This window comes from Schistocerca nitens, chromosome 3 (assembly GCF_023898315.1).
Source record: "Schistocerca nitens isolate TAMUIC-IGC-003100 chromosome 3, iqSchNite1.1, whole genome shotgun sequence".
Lineage (NCBI taxonomy): Eukaryota > Metazoa > Arthropoda > Insecta > Orthoptera > Acrididae > Schistocerca > Schistocerca nitens.
In genome coordinates this window covers 650717924-650735906 of record NC_064616.1, presented here as the reverse complement: position 1 = coordinate 650735906, position 17983 = coordinate 650717924, and the positions used below count along the sequence as shown (strand labels likewise).

Below are 17983 nucleotides of genomic sequence, written 5' to 3'. Positions count from 1 at the left end.
CTGCAATGACATGATGCATTGATTGTTGTTGTTTTCATGTGTATTTATTATGTACCTTTATCCTACTTACCATTTATTCAGTTAATCATTATGAAGTTAATATGTTTTTATTCTTGTGATATCATGTACAGTGACACACATCTAACAAATATTTTGTTTGTATGTATTTCCACCCTCCAAATTTTGCTTTTTGTTTGGACACTGTAAGAATGAAAATAAGGTTTATTTTACATACACGCCATAACAGCCATGAGGATAGTTACCTTTAAGATTGGCTGAGATGAATTGATGTTAGTTAAGAATGCCTTTAAGGTGACAAAGACGCCATTATCAACTCCACAGGTTGCAATAAGGTCATGTAATTGAGCTACGAGAAGCTGGATGTTCCAAGAAGATTTGGCAGGAATGTCGTCACTGTATACGATTGCTGGCACCGATGGTCACGAGAATTTACGGTCACAAGAAGACCAGGCTCCAGATGGCACAATCAAGAGCAAAGACCATCGTGTTTAGCATATGTCTCTGGCGCATCATACTGCACCTGCAACAGAAATTTTAGCAGCAGTTGGCACCACAGTGACACAACGAACTGTTACTAATCTATTAGTTCGAGGACAGCTCTGACCCAGACGTCCTGTACAGTGCATTCCATTGACTCCAAACCCACCGCCACTTATGACTTCAGTGGTATCAAGCGAAAGCTCATTGGACAGCAGGTTAGAGGTTGTTGTGTTTTCTGATGAAAGCTGGTTCTGTCTTTGTGCCAGTGATGGCCAGCCATGTGTTGTTAGAAGGAGGCTGGTTGCAAGCCTGCAACCAACCTTGCAACCAGCCTTTGTGCATGCTAGACACACTGGACCTACACCTGGACTGGTGGTCTGAGGTGCGATTTCGTACGACATCAGGAGCACTCTAGTGGTTATACTAAGCATCCTAATGCAAATTTGTTCATCAATTTGGTGACTCAAGCTGTTGTGCTGCCATTCACAAACAGCATTACTAGGTCCATGAACAGCAATCCAGAGGTGTTTTTCAGCAGGATATCGCTCACCCACATACCGCTGTTGCAACCCAACATGCTCTACAGAGTGTTGACATGTTGCCTTGTCCTGATTGATCACCAGATTTGTCTCCAATCGAGCACATATTGGACATCATTGAACGACAACTCTAGCATCATTCACAATCAGCATTAACCATCGATGTATTGCCTGGGCAAGTGCAACGGGCATGGAACTGCATCCCATAAACTGCATCTGGACATGTTCAATACAATGCATGCACATTTATATGCTGGAATTCAACATACTGGTGGTTTCACAGGTTATTAACACATCAGAATTTCACGTTGGCAATGGCTTATCTTGCACTTATCTTAACCTGTGATCTTGCAATGATACCATCAGACAACAACTCTAACGCCATCCACAACTAGTATTGATAGTCGCTGTACTACATGAATTCGTGGTGTCTGTCCAAAAGAACAGACATCAAGCAGATTCCACAGCTGTGAGACATTATATATCCCTGTATTGACTGCCCAAGTGCAACAGGCATGGAACTCCATCCCACAAACTGACATCCGCTACCTGTACAACACAATGCATGCACATTTGCATGCTTGCATTCAGTATTCTGACGATTGCACAAGTTATTAATATACTAACATTTCACATTTGCAATGGCTTACCTCACACTTACATTAACCTGTGATCTTCCAATATTAATCGGTTAAATATTTTACCTAGACAAATGAGTTCCCAAAATTTCATTAGTCTACATTAATTATTTTTTGGTATTGCAATTTTTTGTCAGTCTATTATTGTCACATGTCACATTCGATGTACGTCCAATCTCCAGCTAGTTTCATATTTATTAGCTGAATACTTTGTCCAAGTACACTGTGTTTTACCACAGGCACTCACACATTAGTAAATGTTGATATTATGTTCACATGTCACACATCAATTGTTCCACTAGCTATTACTTTTTCGTGAATGAATGTTAGCAAGAGGAGGGTACTGAAGCCAGATAAAAAGACAATTAAAAGATATGTTTCTTGGAATTGTTATCAGGGAGACCATATTTTTGTAGAGATGTAGAAATTATTTAATATTTTTAAAACTGTTTTGGATATTTGTTCTTTGGCCTCAGTAAATAAGTTAGGTTTCTTTTTGGACAGCTGACTTTGTTTCATTTGAGTTTTATTTATTTTTATAGTGTAACTGTGAGAGCATACTGTCCTGTCAAATGTCAGCAACATCCACCATGGTCTTTAGCCCCGTATTCAGCAGTAAAATACGTATATCTATATCTGTTGGGATCCATGAGAATGTTTGTGTGTTGATTGTTGTCCCATCTTTTTCACGTAATGTTTAATCACCACACGAAATTCTTTTTCGTCCATTTTTTGACAATCAACCGACTTCCTTGATTCACACGAATAGGAAACACAAAGAAATTCACCAATATGGCTGAAACTTGGTGTGCATTCTTTCCAAACATTCTAATAACTAAACATGACCTCAATATGCTCCGGTGGTGCCAACTCTTGGACTTTGCAAGGACTTTTCAAACGCCCCTCATACATGCACAGGGCAGTGTGGTTTCCCCCATGCATAAAATAACACTGTGTTCATTGGAATGCAGTCTGTCACATCAGAAATCAATGGATGTCTGTTCAATGCCTCGAGATGGTGTGGAATTGAAGGAACAGTTTTTTTCCCCGTGTTATGGAGAGAGGCTGTATGATACACAGAGTGATGCAATATGGGTGTGAGAGTGCTTTCCGAGTTTTCAATCGGCAGCTTTAGGTGTGGAGCTTTCCGCGGACTTACATTTAGTGTGAGGAACAAGGAAGTTTTCCAGTCGCAATCCATGAAGCAATGTAGCTGAATTTCGGTTGTGAACTGAAGAAGAGATCTGATTTTTAGGACTTAGAACTTGGGCAGGAAAGTGTATCTGAATGAGAGGGAACGACAGAGATCCGCATTCGGCGTGATGCCAAGGCACAATGGGCGCTGCAGCTCGAGTTTTATGCATCCGTGCAGGCAAACTTAGGTTTCTGGCATTTGTAGACTTAGAGAAAGCGTTTGACAATGTTGACTGGAATACTCTCTTTCAAATTCTGAAGGTGTCAGAGGTCAAATACAGGAGGCAAAAAGCTATTTACAATTTGTACAGAAACCAGATTGCAGTTATAAAAGTCGAGGGGCATGAAAGGGAAGCAGTGGGTGAGAAGGTGGTGAGACAGGGTTGTAGCCTATCTCCAATGTTATTCAGTCTGTACATTGAGCAAGCACTAAAGTAAACAAAAGAAAAATTTGGAGTAGGAATTAAAATCGATGGAGAAGAAATAAAAACTTTCAGGCTTGCCAACAACATTCTAATTCTCTTAGAGACAACAAAGGACGTGGAGGAGCAGTTGAACGGAATGGAGAGTATCTTGAAAGGAGGATATAAGATGCACATCAACAAAAGCGAAACGAGAATAATGGAATGTAGTCGAATTAAATCAGGTGATGCGGTGGAATTAGAGTTGGAAATGAGACACTTAAAGTAGAAGATGAGTTATGCTATTTGGGGAGCAAAATGACTGATGATGGACGAAGTAGAGAGGGTATAAAATTTAGGCTGGCAAACGCCTACCCACCAGAGAGGCATATTGTATGGTTTGACATCTGGAGACACTGACTTTGCTATTGTTATCATATGGAAGCATGAAGAGAGTCGTTTATTCCTGCTTCCATATGCTACTGAAAGGGAATTACTAACAGTCATATAGGATATCCTCCACTAAGCACTTATGGTGGCCTGCAGAGCATGAATGTAGTTTTAGATGTAGATGTAATGCAAAGTCTGTCAGTGACCCCCAAGTAAGTATCCAGACACTAATGGTGACGCACAACAGGAACTAAAGGTGACAAAACAAAAGCAGAAATGCAGGACCCCATTTTTAAATTTTCCTTTAAAAATGGAGATCCAGGAAAACTGCAGCAGATTAATTGTTGCTCCACTGCCAAGATGAGTGATTTAGATATTAGTGTCGATGGCATAAATGAAATAACTAAAATTAGACAAGGCCCCAGGGCCCAATTGTTTTACATTCTATAAAAGATTTGCATCTGTGTCAGCTCCTGTTTCAACCATGATTTACCATAGATCTCTCAACAAAAGGCCTACCTGCAGGAGTTGGATGAAAGCACTGGTAACACCTGTTTACAGCAAATGTAGCAGAAATAATCCATGAAATATTGTTCAATATCTTTGACATCTATCTGCCTTGGAAATTTGGAAAATATTCTGAGCTGAAATGTAACAAAATATACCGAACAGAATGGCATCCTCCAAGCAAATCAGCATGGTCTCCAATAACACACCACACAAAACCCTACTTACGCTTTTCTCACATAACACTTTGAAAGCCATGGATCAAGGCAGACAGATTGATTCCCAAAAAGCATTCAACTCACAAGGTAATATTTCCATGTGTAAATAAACGACCTTGATCAAACCTGGTGAGCGTATAGAGGGGGAAAAATAATGCAATACGTATTATTATGTTTGCACCCAGTTTCAATTTTAAGGGCTAAAACACATCACAAAAGGCAATTTGACATTTCAGGTTTAGAGGGAATATCATAGAAACAATGATAAGTAAAAAATGTTTTTTTATAAATATTGGTATGGAATTAACAGTCTTGCAAACTATATAATCAACTTTTGTAATAATTTGAAATTTTGCAAAATAACCCCCTACTATTAATTAATTTTGAAAAATAAAAACTTCAGTTACAGCAGAAATTAAAGAAGCTTTCAAGCCACATACATTTGTGTGTAATAAAGCTGATTTTTTAAACAATATTTTTCGGAAATTAAGCCATACACAATGAGCTGTCAGTATTAGCATAATTAATTAAAATATGAAAATATTATTAATCTAACTGAAGTGGTAAGAACCATTAGGGCCTAAAGCAAAGTGTCATCGGGTTTGAGATTTTAGAATGTATGGTTTCTCCTAACATCTGCTCGACTTACAGTGAACCAGTTTTATCTTTTCCTGTAGCCCCATACAGTATATATGCACATTCACTGAAAGCTGTCTCACCGATTTCTCGGATGTTCATTTCCATATGGGCGCAAAGCACAAAGAGAATTTTGTTGCTTCGTATTGTTCAATTGTTATGAAGAGTACACAAGTAATTTAGTGTCTGCATCATGCACATGGTAGTAATACTATATAATCAGAGGTGTATTGGCAGTTTTATCTGAGCCCCAAGCCACAGCATGTGCTTAATCAAAATGACGATAATGAGGACCATGAAGTGTTGCAATAGGTCTTAATTGTGTGTTTGTGTGTGATATATTTAGTATTTGTCCTTTATGTTCTGATTTAATTTTACATTAATTACAAACTTTACAGTTGTGAAAAGACACTATTGTCACTAGCCTGTAGGTGGAAAATTTTGAGAACTAAAACTAATAATAAATATAATCTTAAATATTAATTAATATTTCATAACATAATGTGGGAAAATAATGTTTGGTAGGAAGTATAGGATATTGAGACTTGATTAAAAAACAGTTCAGACCTATGAGACTTTCAGTTTGTCTACAAATTTTATTTTCACAAGCAACAGTTTTTCTCAAACCTTTATTTCTGTACTTTGGGCCCTTATGGTTCTTAATGCATCAGTTATTTATTTTACTTATATTTGTCTCGTGTTTTAAATAGTTATTTTGTGTTTGAATTATTTTTCTGTTTTTTCGTTTACCATGTCACATACATCTATTTTGCTACCTGAAAATAAAAAGTAACTCATTATTATGATACAAAATCAATACACTAATGTTAATCTGTAAATAAATGCTTAAAACATACCAGTTTTTTACATCATGTGTATAAAATGAACGAAATATCTTCACATTATATGTACAATGGAGAACACAATATAAAACAAAATTGTGCAGGATTTCAAACTGTTACAGATGATCCTCTAAGTAGACTGACTCATATCAGGCATCTTTCAGTAGATTAGCAAGCCTTGGTGAAGAGAATTTATTATGTGCTAGTGATTGCAGCTCGATTATATCACTTCTCAACTGGAGATTGACATCATTATCATTTAGCAGAACTAAATGTGGAAATCTTCTCAAAAAGTTCTTCCAATATCAAAAACCATATACGTCCCACAGCTGTACCTGTACTGTCAAGCCCTTAGGGTTAGTGAGATGAACAAGTTCCTTGTCCTCAAGTATAATGTTCTAAACATTAGTTTCTCATCGACAACCCTAAGAATCTAATAATAATACCGATTTTTGTCCCACACTAGGAAAGAAATTATCTCTCAAAAAAATTTTGGTCTGGTCAGACATTTCTTTAACAGATTTCGGTGCTATCACAAGGACGTTTGTTAAAACTATGAAAAGGCAGGTGGTCAGTGTGAAAAAAGACAGTTTGAGCATTGTACCCAAGGACAAGCAACTTCTTAATCTGGTGAACCCAAAGGGCTTGACAGCACAGGTATAGCCATGGGAGGTATGTCACTTTCAATGTTAGAAGCTTGTCAGAAGATTTGCGGATCTAGTTCTGTTGGACGATTATTACATCAATCTCCATTTGAGAAACAATATACCTCATCCACAGTCACTAGTACATAATCAATTCTCTTGATCAAGGTTTCCCAATGTTCTGAAGTATGCCTGATAAATATCAGAATATTTAGAGAATCACCCACAACATTCTCAAATCCTTCTGAATTTTGTTTGATGTTGTGTTCTCCACTGAGTATGTTATGTGAAGAAATTTCGTTTATATTGTGCGTACAGATTATCATTATTTTAATGATTTTGTATCATAATAATGAGTTATTCTGTATTTTCAATTTAAAATACACTTACATGAAACAGTATCGAAAGGCAAAAAGCACAAAATAACAATTTAAAATATAAGACAAATGTAAGTAAAATAAATAATTATGGTAAGAATGAATGTTTAGAAATATTATTAGTTACGTTGAAAATACTCTGACAGCGCACTATGTACAGCTTATTTTCCAAAAATGATATTTCAGAAACCAGCTCCATTATACACTTGAAAGATTATTTAATTTTTCAAAACTAATTAATGGTGGTGGTGTATTTCGCAAAATTTCAAATCATTTCAGAAGCTGATTAAACAGCTTTCAAGAATGTTATGTATATATCAACTTCTGTAAGAAAAACATTATTATATATCATTGCTCCAAATATATTCCCTCTAAACCCAAGACGCCAAATTAACTTTTGAGTTGTGTTTTACCCTGTCAAACTGAAACTGGGCACAAACACAAAATATGTATTTCATTACTCTGCACCCTTCACACACCTGATAAGTTTCATTAAGATCGTTTATTTACACTAGGGAATGTCCTGTTAACAGTACCATATGAATACTTATTATCGAATTTACAATAATATAGGATATCAAACTAAAATTGCAATTAAATTTAGAAATTTTTAATAGGGTGGGCTCAGCAACCTGTCCTGGATGGAGAGTTGTCATCAGCCCTAGTAGTAACTTTGGTATGCCCTGGAGATGTATGTTCGATCCCTTATTGTTGATGTATATTAATAATTAGGTGGAGTATATTAATATTATTTTCACAGTTTTTTGTTCAAATGATGCAGTTATCTAAACTGAAAAAAACACTGTTCTTTGCCTTGTTTCACAAATTTTATTATTTTTACCACACAACCTATGTTTTGGGTTATAAGCCCATTTTCAAGTACATTACAGATTCCAAAGATGGTAATGGAAAGATAAACATGATGATAAGGCATAGATAATCATCTCAACTTCTTAATCTATCGATCCATGGCTTAATGCAAAATTACGTTAATGGCCATTTTCGTCAAATTACATGTGGAATTAAACAATTCAACAATTACACTAACATGTCGAAACACACCTAGGAATAAAGCTATACATCAGTCAAGAACCTTTTATCTACTGATAGATTGAGGCCCAAAGTTTTACTTCTATCCTGGAGTTGTTGGCTGATGTATAACATTATTTCTAGGTATGTTTAGTCATGCCAGTGTAATTGCTGAACTGTGTAATTCCATGTGCAATTTGTCAAAATTGGGCACTGAAGTATTTTTACATTTAACCAAGAATCGATACATTAAGAAGTTGAGATGACAATCTTTGCCTTGTCATCATGTTTGTCTTTGCATTACCATCTTTGGAATCAGTAATGTACTAGGAAATGGGCTGATAACTCGAAACCTAGGTTGTGCAGTAACAATAATAAAAATTGTGAAGCAAGGCAAAAAACAGTGTTTGTTTAGTTCATTTACAATATTTCACCAAGAACCCACAGCTGATTCAATTAAAATAGATGCAGTTCTCTATAATGATGGAAAAAATTGCACAAATTTTGTCTCAGGCCTGGATAACTTTCCAGTAAGATGCTTAGATTAGCAATCTGTTTTACATGTTTGTAAATGTAAAGTAATACACTTCACAAAATGTAGAAACGTGACATCATGTGACTGTAATAAGAATGAATCGCAACTGAAGTCAGTCAGCCTATGCAAATGCTTGAGTGTGACAACTTCTGAGGATATGGAATGCAATGATTATACAGAATTGGTTCTAAGTAAAAGAGGGGTCAGCCTTCTTTGGTTCATTGATGGGATACTTCGAAAATGCATTCAAGCTGCAAAGGAGACTGACTGCAAAATTTTCATGTGACCCATTGTAGAATATAACTCAGGTGCGAGGGATCCATACCATTCAGATCTAACAGATCTTGAATGTATACAAAGGAAGGCAGTACAGATAGCAGAAAGCAGAGGATCAAGGATGTGCTGAACAATCTTGACAGAAGTACTCTTGAAGATAGTCTCCCATTACCTCCAATAGCTAAACTTTGAGCTTCAGTATTCAGTATTAAGTGTGGAATCTTCGAATATTCTGCAGACCACCATGTGTCACTCATGTATAGACTGCAGAGACAAGTAGTCTAATCACAGCAAGTACAGAGGCATTTAAGCAATCATCCTTTCTATGTTCCACATGCAAATGGAATGAGAAGAAACCCTAATACAGGGTACAGTGAGAGGTATGCCTCTGTCATGCATTTCACAGTGATTTCTAGAATATCTATTTATTTTTCATCCAAAAGCTCTTTCCACATTGTGGGATATAGTACACACACATACTTGCATGAAGTTCAGAGACAGTAATACTTCAGCAAATAAATGATTTTTTCTTATCCATTGTCTTGTTTCAAGTCTCTTTTGTTTCACACATTCTAAAAATTCTGTTACTGAACAGAAATAGTGATCTAATAAGAATACCCTCACGTTTTTACAAAAAAATGCGAACAGTGAAACAATTTTTATCTTATTGTAAATCTATACAGTTTTAGAAGTTTGTGTCCTTACTGACTGAACATGAAGCTTCTCATTTTGCCTTGTATCATGATAGATATTAATTTTTTATTTGTGTTTTTTTAATTCCTTGTAACAAATTTTCAAGTTTCTAGCTCATATGAACAGGAAAGTGGGAAGAATCACAACTTTTGTAAGAGGCATTTGAAAGGATCTGTTTTGTCCAGGATGTTCCATTTCTCTTACAGATCTTTTCTGAGTTACGAAAATGACTCAACCAAGTTGTGTATTACCAGTACCCCAAAATATAATTCTATACAAGCTGGGTAATTGGATAAAGTAGTCGATTCAGACAGTATGAGCACTTGTTTTAGCTGAAAGTAGATGTGCGCTATCATCTTATTTCCCTTCAGCTTTTGTCCTGTGTGGCTGCGGGGTCCGCTACACGCGTCTGTTGTCTCCATTTCGCTGTATGATGGGCTGCATCTGGGTGGATTTATGAATCGTATCAACGTAACGTGGCGTAGGTTGTCCTTTGGGTCTTCTGCCAACGACTTCAAGCGTGTAGCCCATCTTGGCAATAGAGTCATCACTGGACCGTAAAACATTACCAAATCATCGAAGATGACTCTCACGCATCTTGTCTTGGATCGGTGCAACACCAAACTGTTTCCTACAGCTGTCATTGGAAACGTGATCTAACTTAGTGAGGCCTGCTGTCCACCTTAGCATCTTCGTTTCCAGTACACTTAGACGGTGTTCTGTCTCAACTGCAGTCAGACAGCAGTCACAACCATACAACTCACAACCATCGTATAGTAGATGTGTCTCTTTTTTTGTTTATATGTGTATTCCATTTGAAGTCATTTGAAGTTACATCCCCGAAAGCGTTGTGTTCAAAGAAGATGTAATCTTGTTGGAGTTTGTTGTTACAATGATGTTGCATAGAATATCTTTTAATCAGAAAAACAGGATTTTTTGGTGTTATCATCACTGTAATAACCACAAACCATCTATTTAGTTAGGCTATGGTTTTATTTACAGCTGCTAGTGACTGAGTTGGGTGTTTCCTATAATAAGGATGCCTGTGTCATCTGCAAAAAAAATTATTTGTGTCTTAACTGCTAGATCTAGATCATTTGTATACAGCTAAAAGAGTGTTGTCGCAAGAATGGATATATCAGGAACTCCTTTTTTCGAATTTGTGCGTCTGAGAAACGTGACTTAGTATTCTCCTTCAGTTCACGTTTTATGTGCTTTTTCTGTGTCCTGTTTGTCAAGTATGATGTGAAACATTTCAGTAAAGTGCCTCAAATACCATACTTGGAGCTTCTCCAACGGTATGTTGTGGTCCACAGAGTCGAAGGATTTACTTAAGTGTAAATAAGTGGCAGTGGAATTTTGTTTATTGTCTTCTGTTTCTAGAACAATTTGTGATAGATCATAGATGGTTTCAGTTATCAATTTATTTTTCGTGGTTCCATGCAGAGTATCAATAAGATTTTTATCTAAACATTTCTTTAACCTACTACCCACTACTTCCAACTTTTTCTATGATTTTACTGAAGTATGAAACAAGGCGACTGATCTATAGTTTTCTGCAATTTATTTGACTTCTTTCTGATGAACAGGAATCACTTTAGCCATTTTTATTCAGTCTAAAAGTCCGCCTGTTAGAAAAGATGAATTGACATCCGCTTGAGGCAAGAAAATGGTTGTAACACATTGATTTTTGATGTAATCTGGAATATGATCGATTCCAAATGACATTTTGTTAAAAGTTGATGTAAAACAGATGATTCCATGACGAGTTGTTTCGAAAATGTAGATTGAAGAGGAACAAAAGTGTACTTTGTTTTTTCTATTTGTTTCTTCTTCCTCTTTTTTCACTGACTATGAAATTGATTGTGATATTTGTATAGGCTGGGGATCAGAAACACTATTTTTTATGATTCAGATTGATATTTTCTATTTTAGGGGATGCTTCAGTTGCTTCCGTTTTTAATACTTTCGACACTACTCGGCCTTTATTTCCTGACCTTGAATGTAAATGTAAAAACTCCATGTGATCCTTGAAGGCTATGGTGAGTGGTCTGGATCTGCAAGTTTTGAGCACCTGTAGAAGGCGGCTCATTTCAATGAAATCGGTATCAAAGATATTGATTTGCAAAGATGTGACTGATGCTAATTTGTGGATTAGCTGGGGGTGTAAAAATATCTCGATCAGGGGTTTTGGTATACGGCATGTGTATGTTGTTCTAGTGGCGTGCAGAAAGAAATAACGAGTTGCACAAAACTTTTTTTGTGTTGAATACAGTGAATTGAAGTGTGGTATAGTTAAGCTTTGACAACTGTCTCGCTATGGCTTCAAAGGGTGGACCAATTGCTCTTGGCACGGATGGAGCTGATTTTGTGCATCGACAGCGTGTAGCAGCACAGTATCAGATTAGGTTTGTGTTATTTTTTTAAGTAGATTATTTGAACTTTGCTTGTAACTACTTTAGGTATCGGCTGTTTCTTAAACCAAAACATGCTGTACGTAGTTTAAAAAACACAAATGAAGTTACTTCCAACTAAGTTCCATAAAGAACCTGTTATGCTTGTAACATTCAGAGTTTTTACCAGCTGTAAATTATGACGCAAGGAAATATGTGATTGGAGTAGATGAAAGTTTCAGCGAAACTTTTTAGATTGCGGGTTGATGTATTTGCATGTGAAAGTTTAGGAATAAATAACTTTCCGGTTTAAGCACTTTCTTATTGCGTAAATTTTCTAGAAATTATGATTTTGTGATTCAGTGTCATTCCACGTTATTAAAAACTAACAAACCAGCCTGCATTAACCAAGACTATAAAGAAGAATGATTGATTGTATCAGTATTTGGAAATCCATTGTAATGGAACAGTACAGATCTTGTTTAACCAATTTACTAACGAGTAGTCGGACTACCCAAAATAGTGGCGATCTCTACCCCAACTTCACCAGACCAAACCTGCAGTGTAAAATTTACATCATGTGTGTTTCGTGTTTACCTTGAGATCTTCCAACAGAAGCCGTGTCATAGTCATCACGTATATTTTCGTAGTTACTGTCCAGTACTCCCTCCTACAATATTGCTGCTTTAACATCTTTCCTGGGAGACAGTAATACGCATAGTCTGGTTGTGCTTCAGATTTCTTTTCTCCCGAATTCTATTCAGCACCTCTTCGTTAGTTACATCTAGCCATCAAATCTTCAGCATTCTTCTGTGGCACCCTATTTCAAAAGCTTCTATTCTCTTCTTGTCTAAATGTGTATTGTCCGTCTTTCATTTCCATACATGGCTATATTTCGTACAAATACAATCAGAAAAGACGTCACATCAATTAAATCTATGTTCCATGTTTACAAATTTCTCTTGTTCAGAAATGTTTTTCTTGCCCTTACGAGTCTACATTTTGTATACTCTTTACTTCGGCCATCATCACTTATTTTACTGCCCAAATGATAAAACTCATCAACTACTTTCTAAGTGTCTCATTTCCTAATCTAATTCCATCAGCATAGCATGATTTATTTTGAATACATTCCATTATCTGTGTTTTGCTTTTGTTGTTGTTCATCTTACATCATCGTTTCAAGACTGTCCATTCTGTTCAGTTAATCTTTCTGTCTCTGACAGAATTACAATGTCAGTGGCAAACCTGAAGGTTTTTCCTTTTTCTCCCTGAACTTTAATTCCTACTCCAGATTTTTCTTTTGTTTCCTTTATTATTTGCTTAATGTACAGATTGAATGTCTGATTCCCTTCTTAACCAGTGCTTCCCTTTCATGCCCCTCAACGATTAGTATTGCCAGTGGTTTCTATACAAGTTGCAAATAGTCTTTCGCTCCCTGCTACCTTCAGAATTTACAAGAAAATATTCCATTTGACATTGTCAAAATTTTTCTGAGTCTGCAAATGCTATTAACATAGGTTTGCCTTTCCTTAACCTTCCTTGCAAGGTAAGATGGAGCATCAGCGTTGCCTTGTTTCTAAATTCCTGTGGAATCCAAACTGATCTTCGTCAAGGTCAGCTCCTACCAGTTTTTGTATTTTTCTTTATAATATTAGTGTTAGTATTTTGCGACTGTGATGTATTAAACTGACAGTTCAGTAACGTTCACACCTGGCAACAACTGCTATATTTGCAATTGGAGTTATTACATTCTTCTTCAAGTTTGAGGGTATTTCGCCTGTCTCATAGATCTTGCACACAGGATGGAAGAGTTTTGCTGTGGCTGGCTTCACCAAGGCAATCAATAGTTCTGATGGAATTTCATTTACTTCCGGGGCATTGTTTCAACTTAGGTGTTTCAGTCCACTGCCAAATTCTTCTCACAGTATCATACCCCCATTGTATGTTCATATACGTCTTCTTCCAACCTTCCGTGTATGAACTTTGGATATACTCCTTGCACCTTTCCCTTATTTGTGTAGGGGTGGTTTTCCATCTGAGCTGTTGAGATTCATACAGCTGCTTTTCTTTTCCATAAAAGTCCCTTGATTTACCTGTAGGCAGTATCAATATGTCTCCTTGTGAAATATGCTCCTAAATCCTTAGATTTGCTCTCTAGCAATTCCAGGTTAGCCATTTGCACTTCCTGCCAGATTCGTACTTTAGATTTTTGTATTCCTTTTTTCCTGCTTCATTTTTGTATATTTCCTTTCATCAGTTAAATTCAATATTTACTTGTGTTATCGAAGGATTTATACTAGGCCTTGCCTTTTTACCTATTTGATGCTCTGTTGCCTCCACTATTTCATCTCTCAAAGTTACCTGTTCATCTTCTACTGTATTCTTATCCTGTGTTGTATCCTGTGATAGCCTAATGCTCACGTCTAAAACTCACAACAGCCTCTCTTATTACGAACGTTCCAGGCCCATCTCTGTAATTTTGTACCTATTTTCACTTTCTTTCATTTTAATTAGTATTGTAAATCTATTAATGGGTTATCTGTCCAGTAGACAGTGTTTGAAAAGTGTTAGTGTTTACAGTGAAACTTGTATCCACAGATTTAATGACTTATCATATGTTAAAAATTTAAATACTTAAAATTGCATTATACAAATTGCAGTAGCCATTTATAGAAAACAGAGTTGTGTAAGAATACTCCACTTTGTGTTTGCAAGAAGCGGGCAGTATTACAGATAGACTGAGTTTGCACTGACTTTAAATAAAAGAGAATCTTGTTTGATGGCTGGAAGTAGAAATCCTCTATCAGACTTTGATTTACCAAGCAAGATGGTACAATAGTTGACTCACATTGAAATGACAATGGTTCAAATCCCCCTCTGGTCATCAGATTTAGCTTTTCCTAGGTTTCTCTAAAATCGCTTAAGGCAAATATCAGGATGATTCGTCTGAATAGGCTTGGCCAGTTCCTTCCCCAACTTCCCCATATCCAAGCTTGTGCTCTATCTCTAACTACCTCATTGTCAAAAGGATTTTACATTAATCTTCCATCCTTCCTATGTTTGATTTCACTTATAAACTTCTTGTGAGTACTAGAATGTTTCTTTTCTTTGCACTGGTATTTTAAAGCCCATTATTTGTAACAAATTATGTGGTATTTAATCTCTGATAACCTTACTGTGGGAAATGAAAATAGTTCTAAACAAATATTTAATACTGTAAGATTTCTCTAAAGTTGAATAAGCTGTAATGATGCAATATGCGTGACTTGTAGCAAAAATGAAAAGTGTATAAAAATTAAACTTGAACTCATTACCATTATAATAACCATTTGGGGATTACAGAAGTGGCCGATTCCACCCGTCTGCATTGACCCATGATACCATCAATATGGCGGAAATTACCATTCTCAACGTCTTGAATATGGCGCCTGTGACATTCCTACATAAACACGACAACAAACACGAAAATACATACAAATACAACCGTAACATTTCCCTCCAAAAATATAATCAAACTAATGCGACAAACACTGGGTTTTTTGGGTGGGGACAAACTAAATATGAACATATAAAACCACACACAACAACCCTAAACCTCACAAGACAATGACAAAAAACCGATGAAAGACAACACAAGATTCCCAAATTCCGCTACACCCAGAAAATCCACAGGAATTGGTCACTTCCCTTCACCTACATAACTCAACTGCAAGTGTCGATACCCAAAATAAAATCATACAACTACAAAAACTGGAGTCAAGCCGCAACTATCGATACCACAAACACCCCCCCCCCCCCCCCCCCACACACACACACATAAACCAACCGGAGACTTACCTCTCCCATACTTTTTCTTCCCAAACTGAGATTCATGTACTTATCCCTACACTTCATATATTCCGAACACGCTTCCCTACAAATGAATACCAATCTAAAACTTGTTTTTTGTCCACCTTCTAAGATTTCAGATCTGCTGGGATTGGTGAAGGATGATTTGTTACTGCGGAAGGTGGGAATTTATAAAAATACCGGGTCAATGTGGTATGACCTATATAGGACAGACAACGCGTACAGTGAAAGAGCGTTGTACAGAACATCGGCGTTGCACTCAACTACTTCAACCCAGTAAGTCTGCAGTTGTGGAACATTGTATTTCCAACAGACATTCAATGGAGTTTGACAAAACTTCAATTTTGGCCACAGCAGCAACATTTTGGGACGCCATTATCAAAGAATCTGTGGAAATACCCGTTGCGGAAAATGTAATGAACCGTGACAGTGGTTACCAACTGAATAACGCTTGAAATCCCGTCATCTCCGAAATTTGCTCGCGGTGAAGACGCCAGAAGACTTTGATAGCTGCGGCCAGCAAAAGTACCGACAGCAGCTGAGTCTTGCAGTTCCACCAGCAAGGGTGCTGCCGCTGGGTGGTGTGGTCCTTCTGTCTCCGCGACGTCAACGCATGCGCACTATGTAATACAGAGTGGAGAACATCTTTGTCAGTCCTCGTTCAGTTCACCTGAAGATGGCTGGCAGTTGTCCAGCTGAAATATCTTGGAATAAAGTTTACGATGACCGGCTGCAATCCCGAAATCTCCTCAAGTCATTTTATAGTCATACCCATACCTAACTAAAGGACCCACACAACAAATTAAACACCTTACCACATGACAAACAGCAAACCAATAACACCTATCACCTATCGACAACGCAATCACATAAACAAAAAACAATTAATTAATAACTCACTGAAATCAACTTCAATGCTTCAGTACAGGCACACTGAAAAACTGCACATTGCCACCACCATGATATCACACACCATGACGGTCTTATGTCATGGGTCAAAGCAGACGGGTGGGATCGGATGCCTCCGTTGACCCACCATTTGGAGTGAGAGTTTGCAAGCAAGCTACACTTTGAAAATTGATATGATTTGGATTAATATTTTGTGGTGTTTATGTACATATTTTATAATTAAATTACATGAAACAGTTTACAATTATGACTGCCCGTGAAAGGCAAAGGTCTCGAGTTCGAGTCTCGGTCTGGCGCACAGTTTTAATCTGCCAGGAAGTTTCATGACTGTACTTACTGTGAGAGTGGCTTGGTTGGTAAATGCCAAATTAAAAACCAAAAAACTGTAGTGCTAAGTTCTCTGTCGGTGCTAGGGTGAGTTCTATAATATACTACTTCTGTCGCCTTTGGGCAGTTCCACATCAATTCAACGCAGCGCTCAACACAGATCACTCATAAATTTAATTTGAGTGCATTCAATGATCTAGATGAGAGATAGAAAACTACCTGTTAGCAGAGGTAGATGACAATTGTGAAAAAAGTTACAGGCCTGCAAAGTTCAGAGATTGTATGAAATTTATGTGCGTCTTTCTCAACATAAATGGTTAAAATTCTGGTACCTAATACAGATACATTAATGAAACTGGTGTCATTGAATAGCTAATGAGTAGAACTTTACATTGACGTGCAACATAGTGGGTTTCTAAGAATTTTCACATTAAGGGTCAGTGATTGTGATGTTTTACCTTGAATATGTCAAAACACCTCATCTTCAATTTTTTTTTTGGAAAAGGTATGTTGTATTGCTCCAATATGTTACTATAAGCAAGGTAAATATCAAGATAGCACATGCATAATGCCAAAAAATTTATTTCATCTCCACCCCTACACTAACAAAATGGAGTGAGCAGCTGTGCATCCATTTTTTATTTTAAGAACAGCATTCACTAGTATTTTGTCCAATTGGTTAACAGTTCTTGCTGTAAACAGCTATTCAGAGAGACTTTTATTTCAGCCAGTCATCATTACCTTGCTTCGTGAATATTGCTAGTTAAGTCAAAATGCAGTGTACATCTGCTGTGAAGTAGTATTTAGTAATAGTTTGTAAAAATAATTGGTTTCAAGTCAAATTGTACTGTATCAATCCATTTAAAGCAACTGGTCATGCAAGAATACAGAAGAATTTGAGGAATGTTCAGGAGAAGATGGTAAACAATTGCCATACTATGTTGCTATGTGGAAAATTTGCAGCAAATGTAGAAAGCAAATATCACTAAACTCATAAACCCCTGAGGATGTTGGCTCAGCTGTGCTAGGGTCTTCCAGAGAAGATGTAAGTGAAGATTAAATAGAATTGGCTCTGGCACTGG

The 17983-nt window shown here is 36.9% G+C and overlaps 1 protein-coding gene across 1 annotated transcript in view; it reads left to right on the top strand.

Annotated features, from left to right (window-relative positions):
• The first annotated feature begins 11594 nt into the window (after positions 1-11594).
• Positions 11595-17983, top strand: part of LOC126248616 (protein jagunal) — a 51172-nt gene continuing 44783 nt past the window's right edge. Inside the window, exon 1 of the mRNA XM_049949774.1 lies at positions 11595-11828. Coding sequence (XP_049805731.1) covers positions 11740-11828 — 89 coding nt within the window. The 5' untranslated portion in view covers positions 11595-11739. The remainder of the gene's footprint in view (positions 11829-17983) is intronic.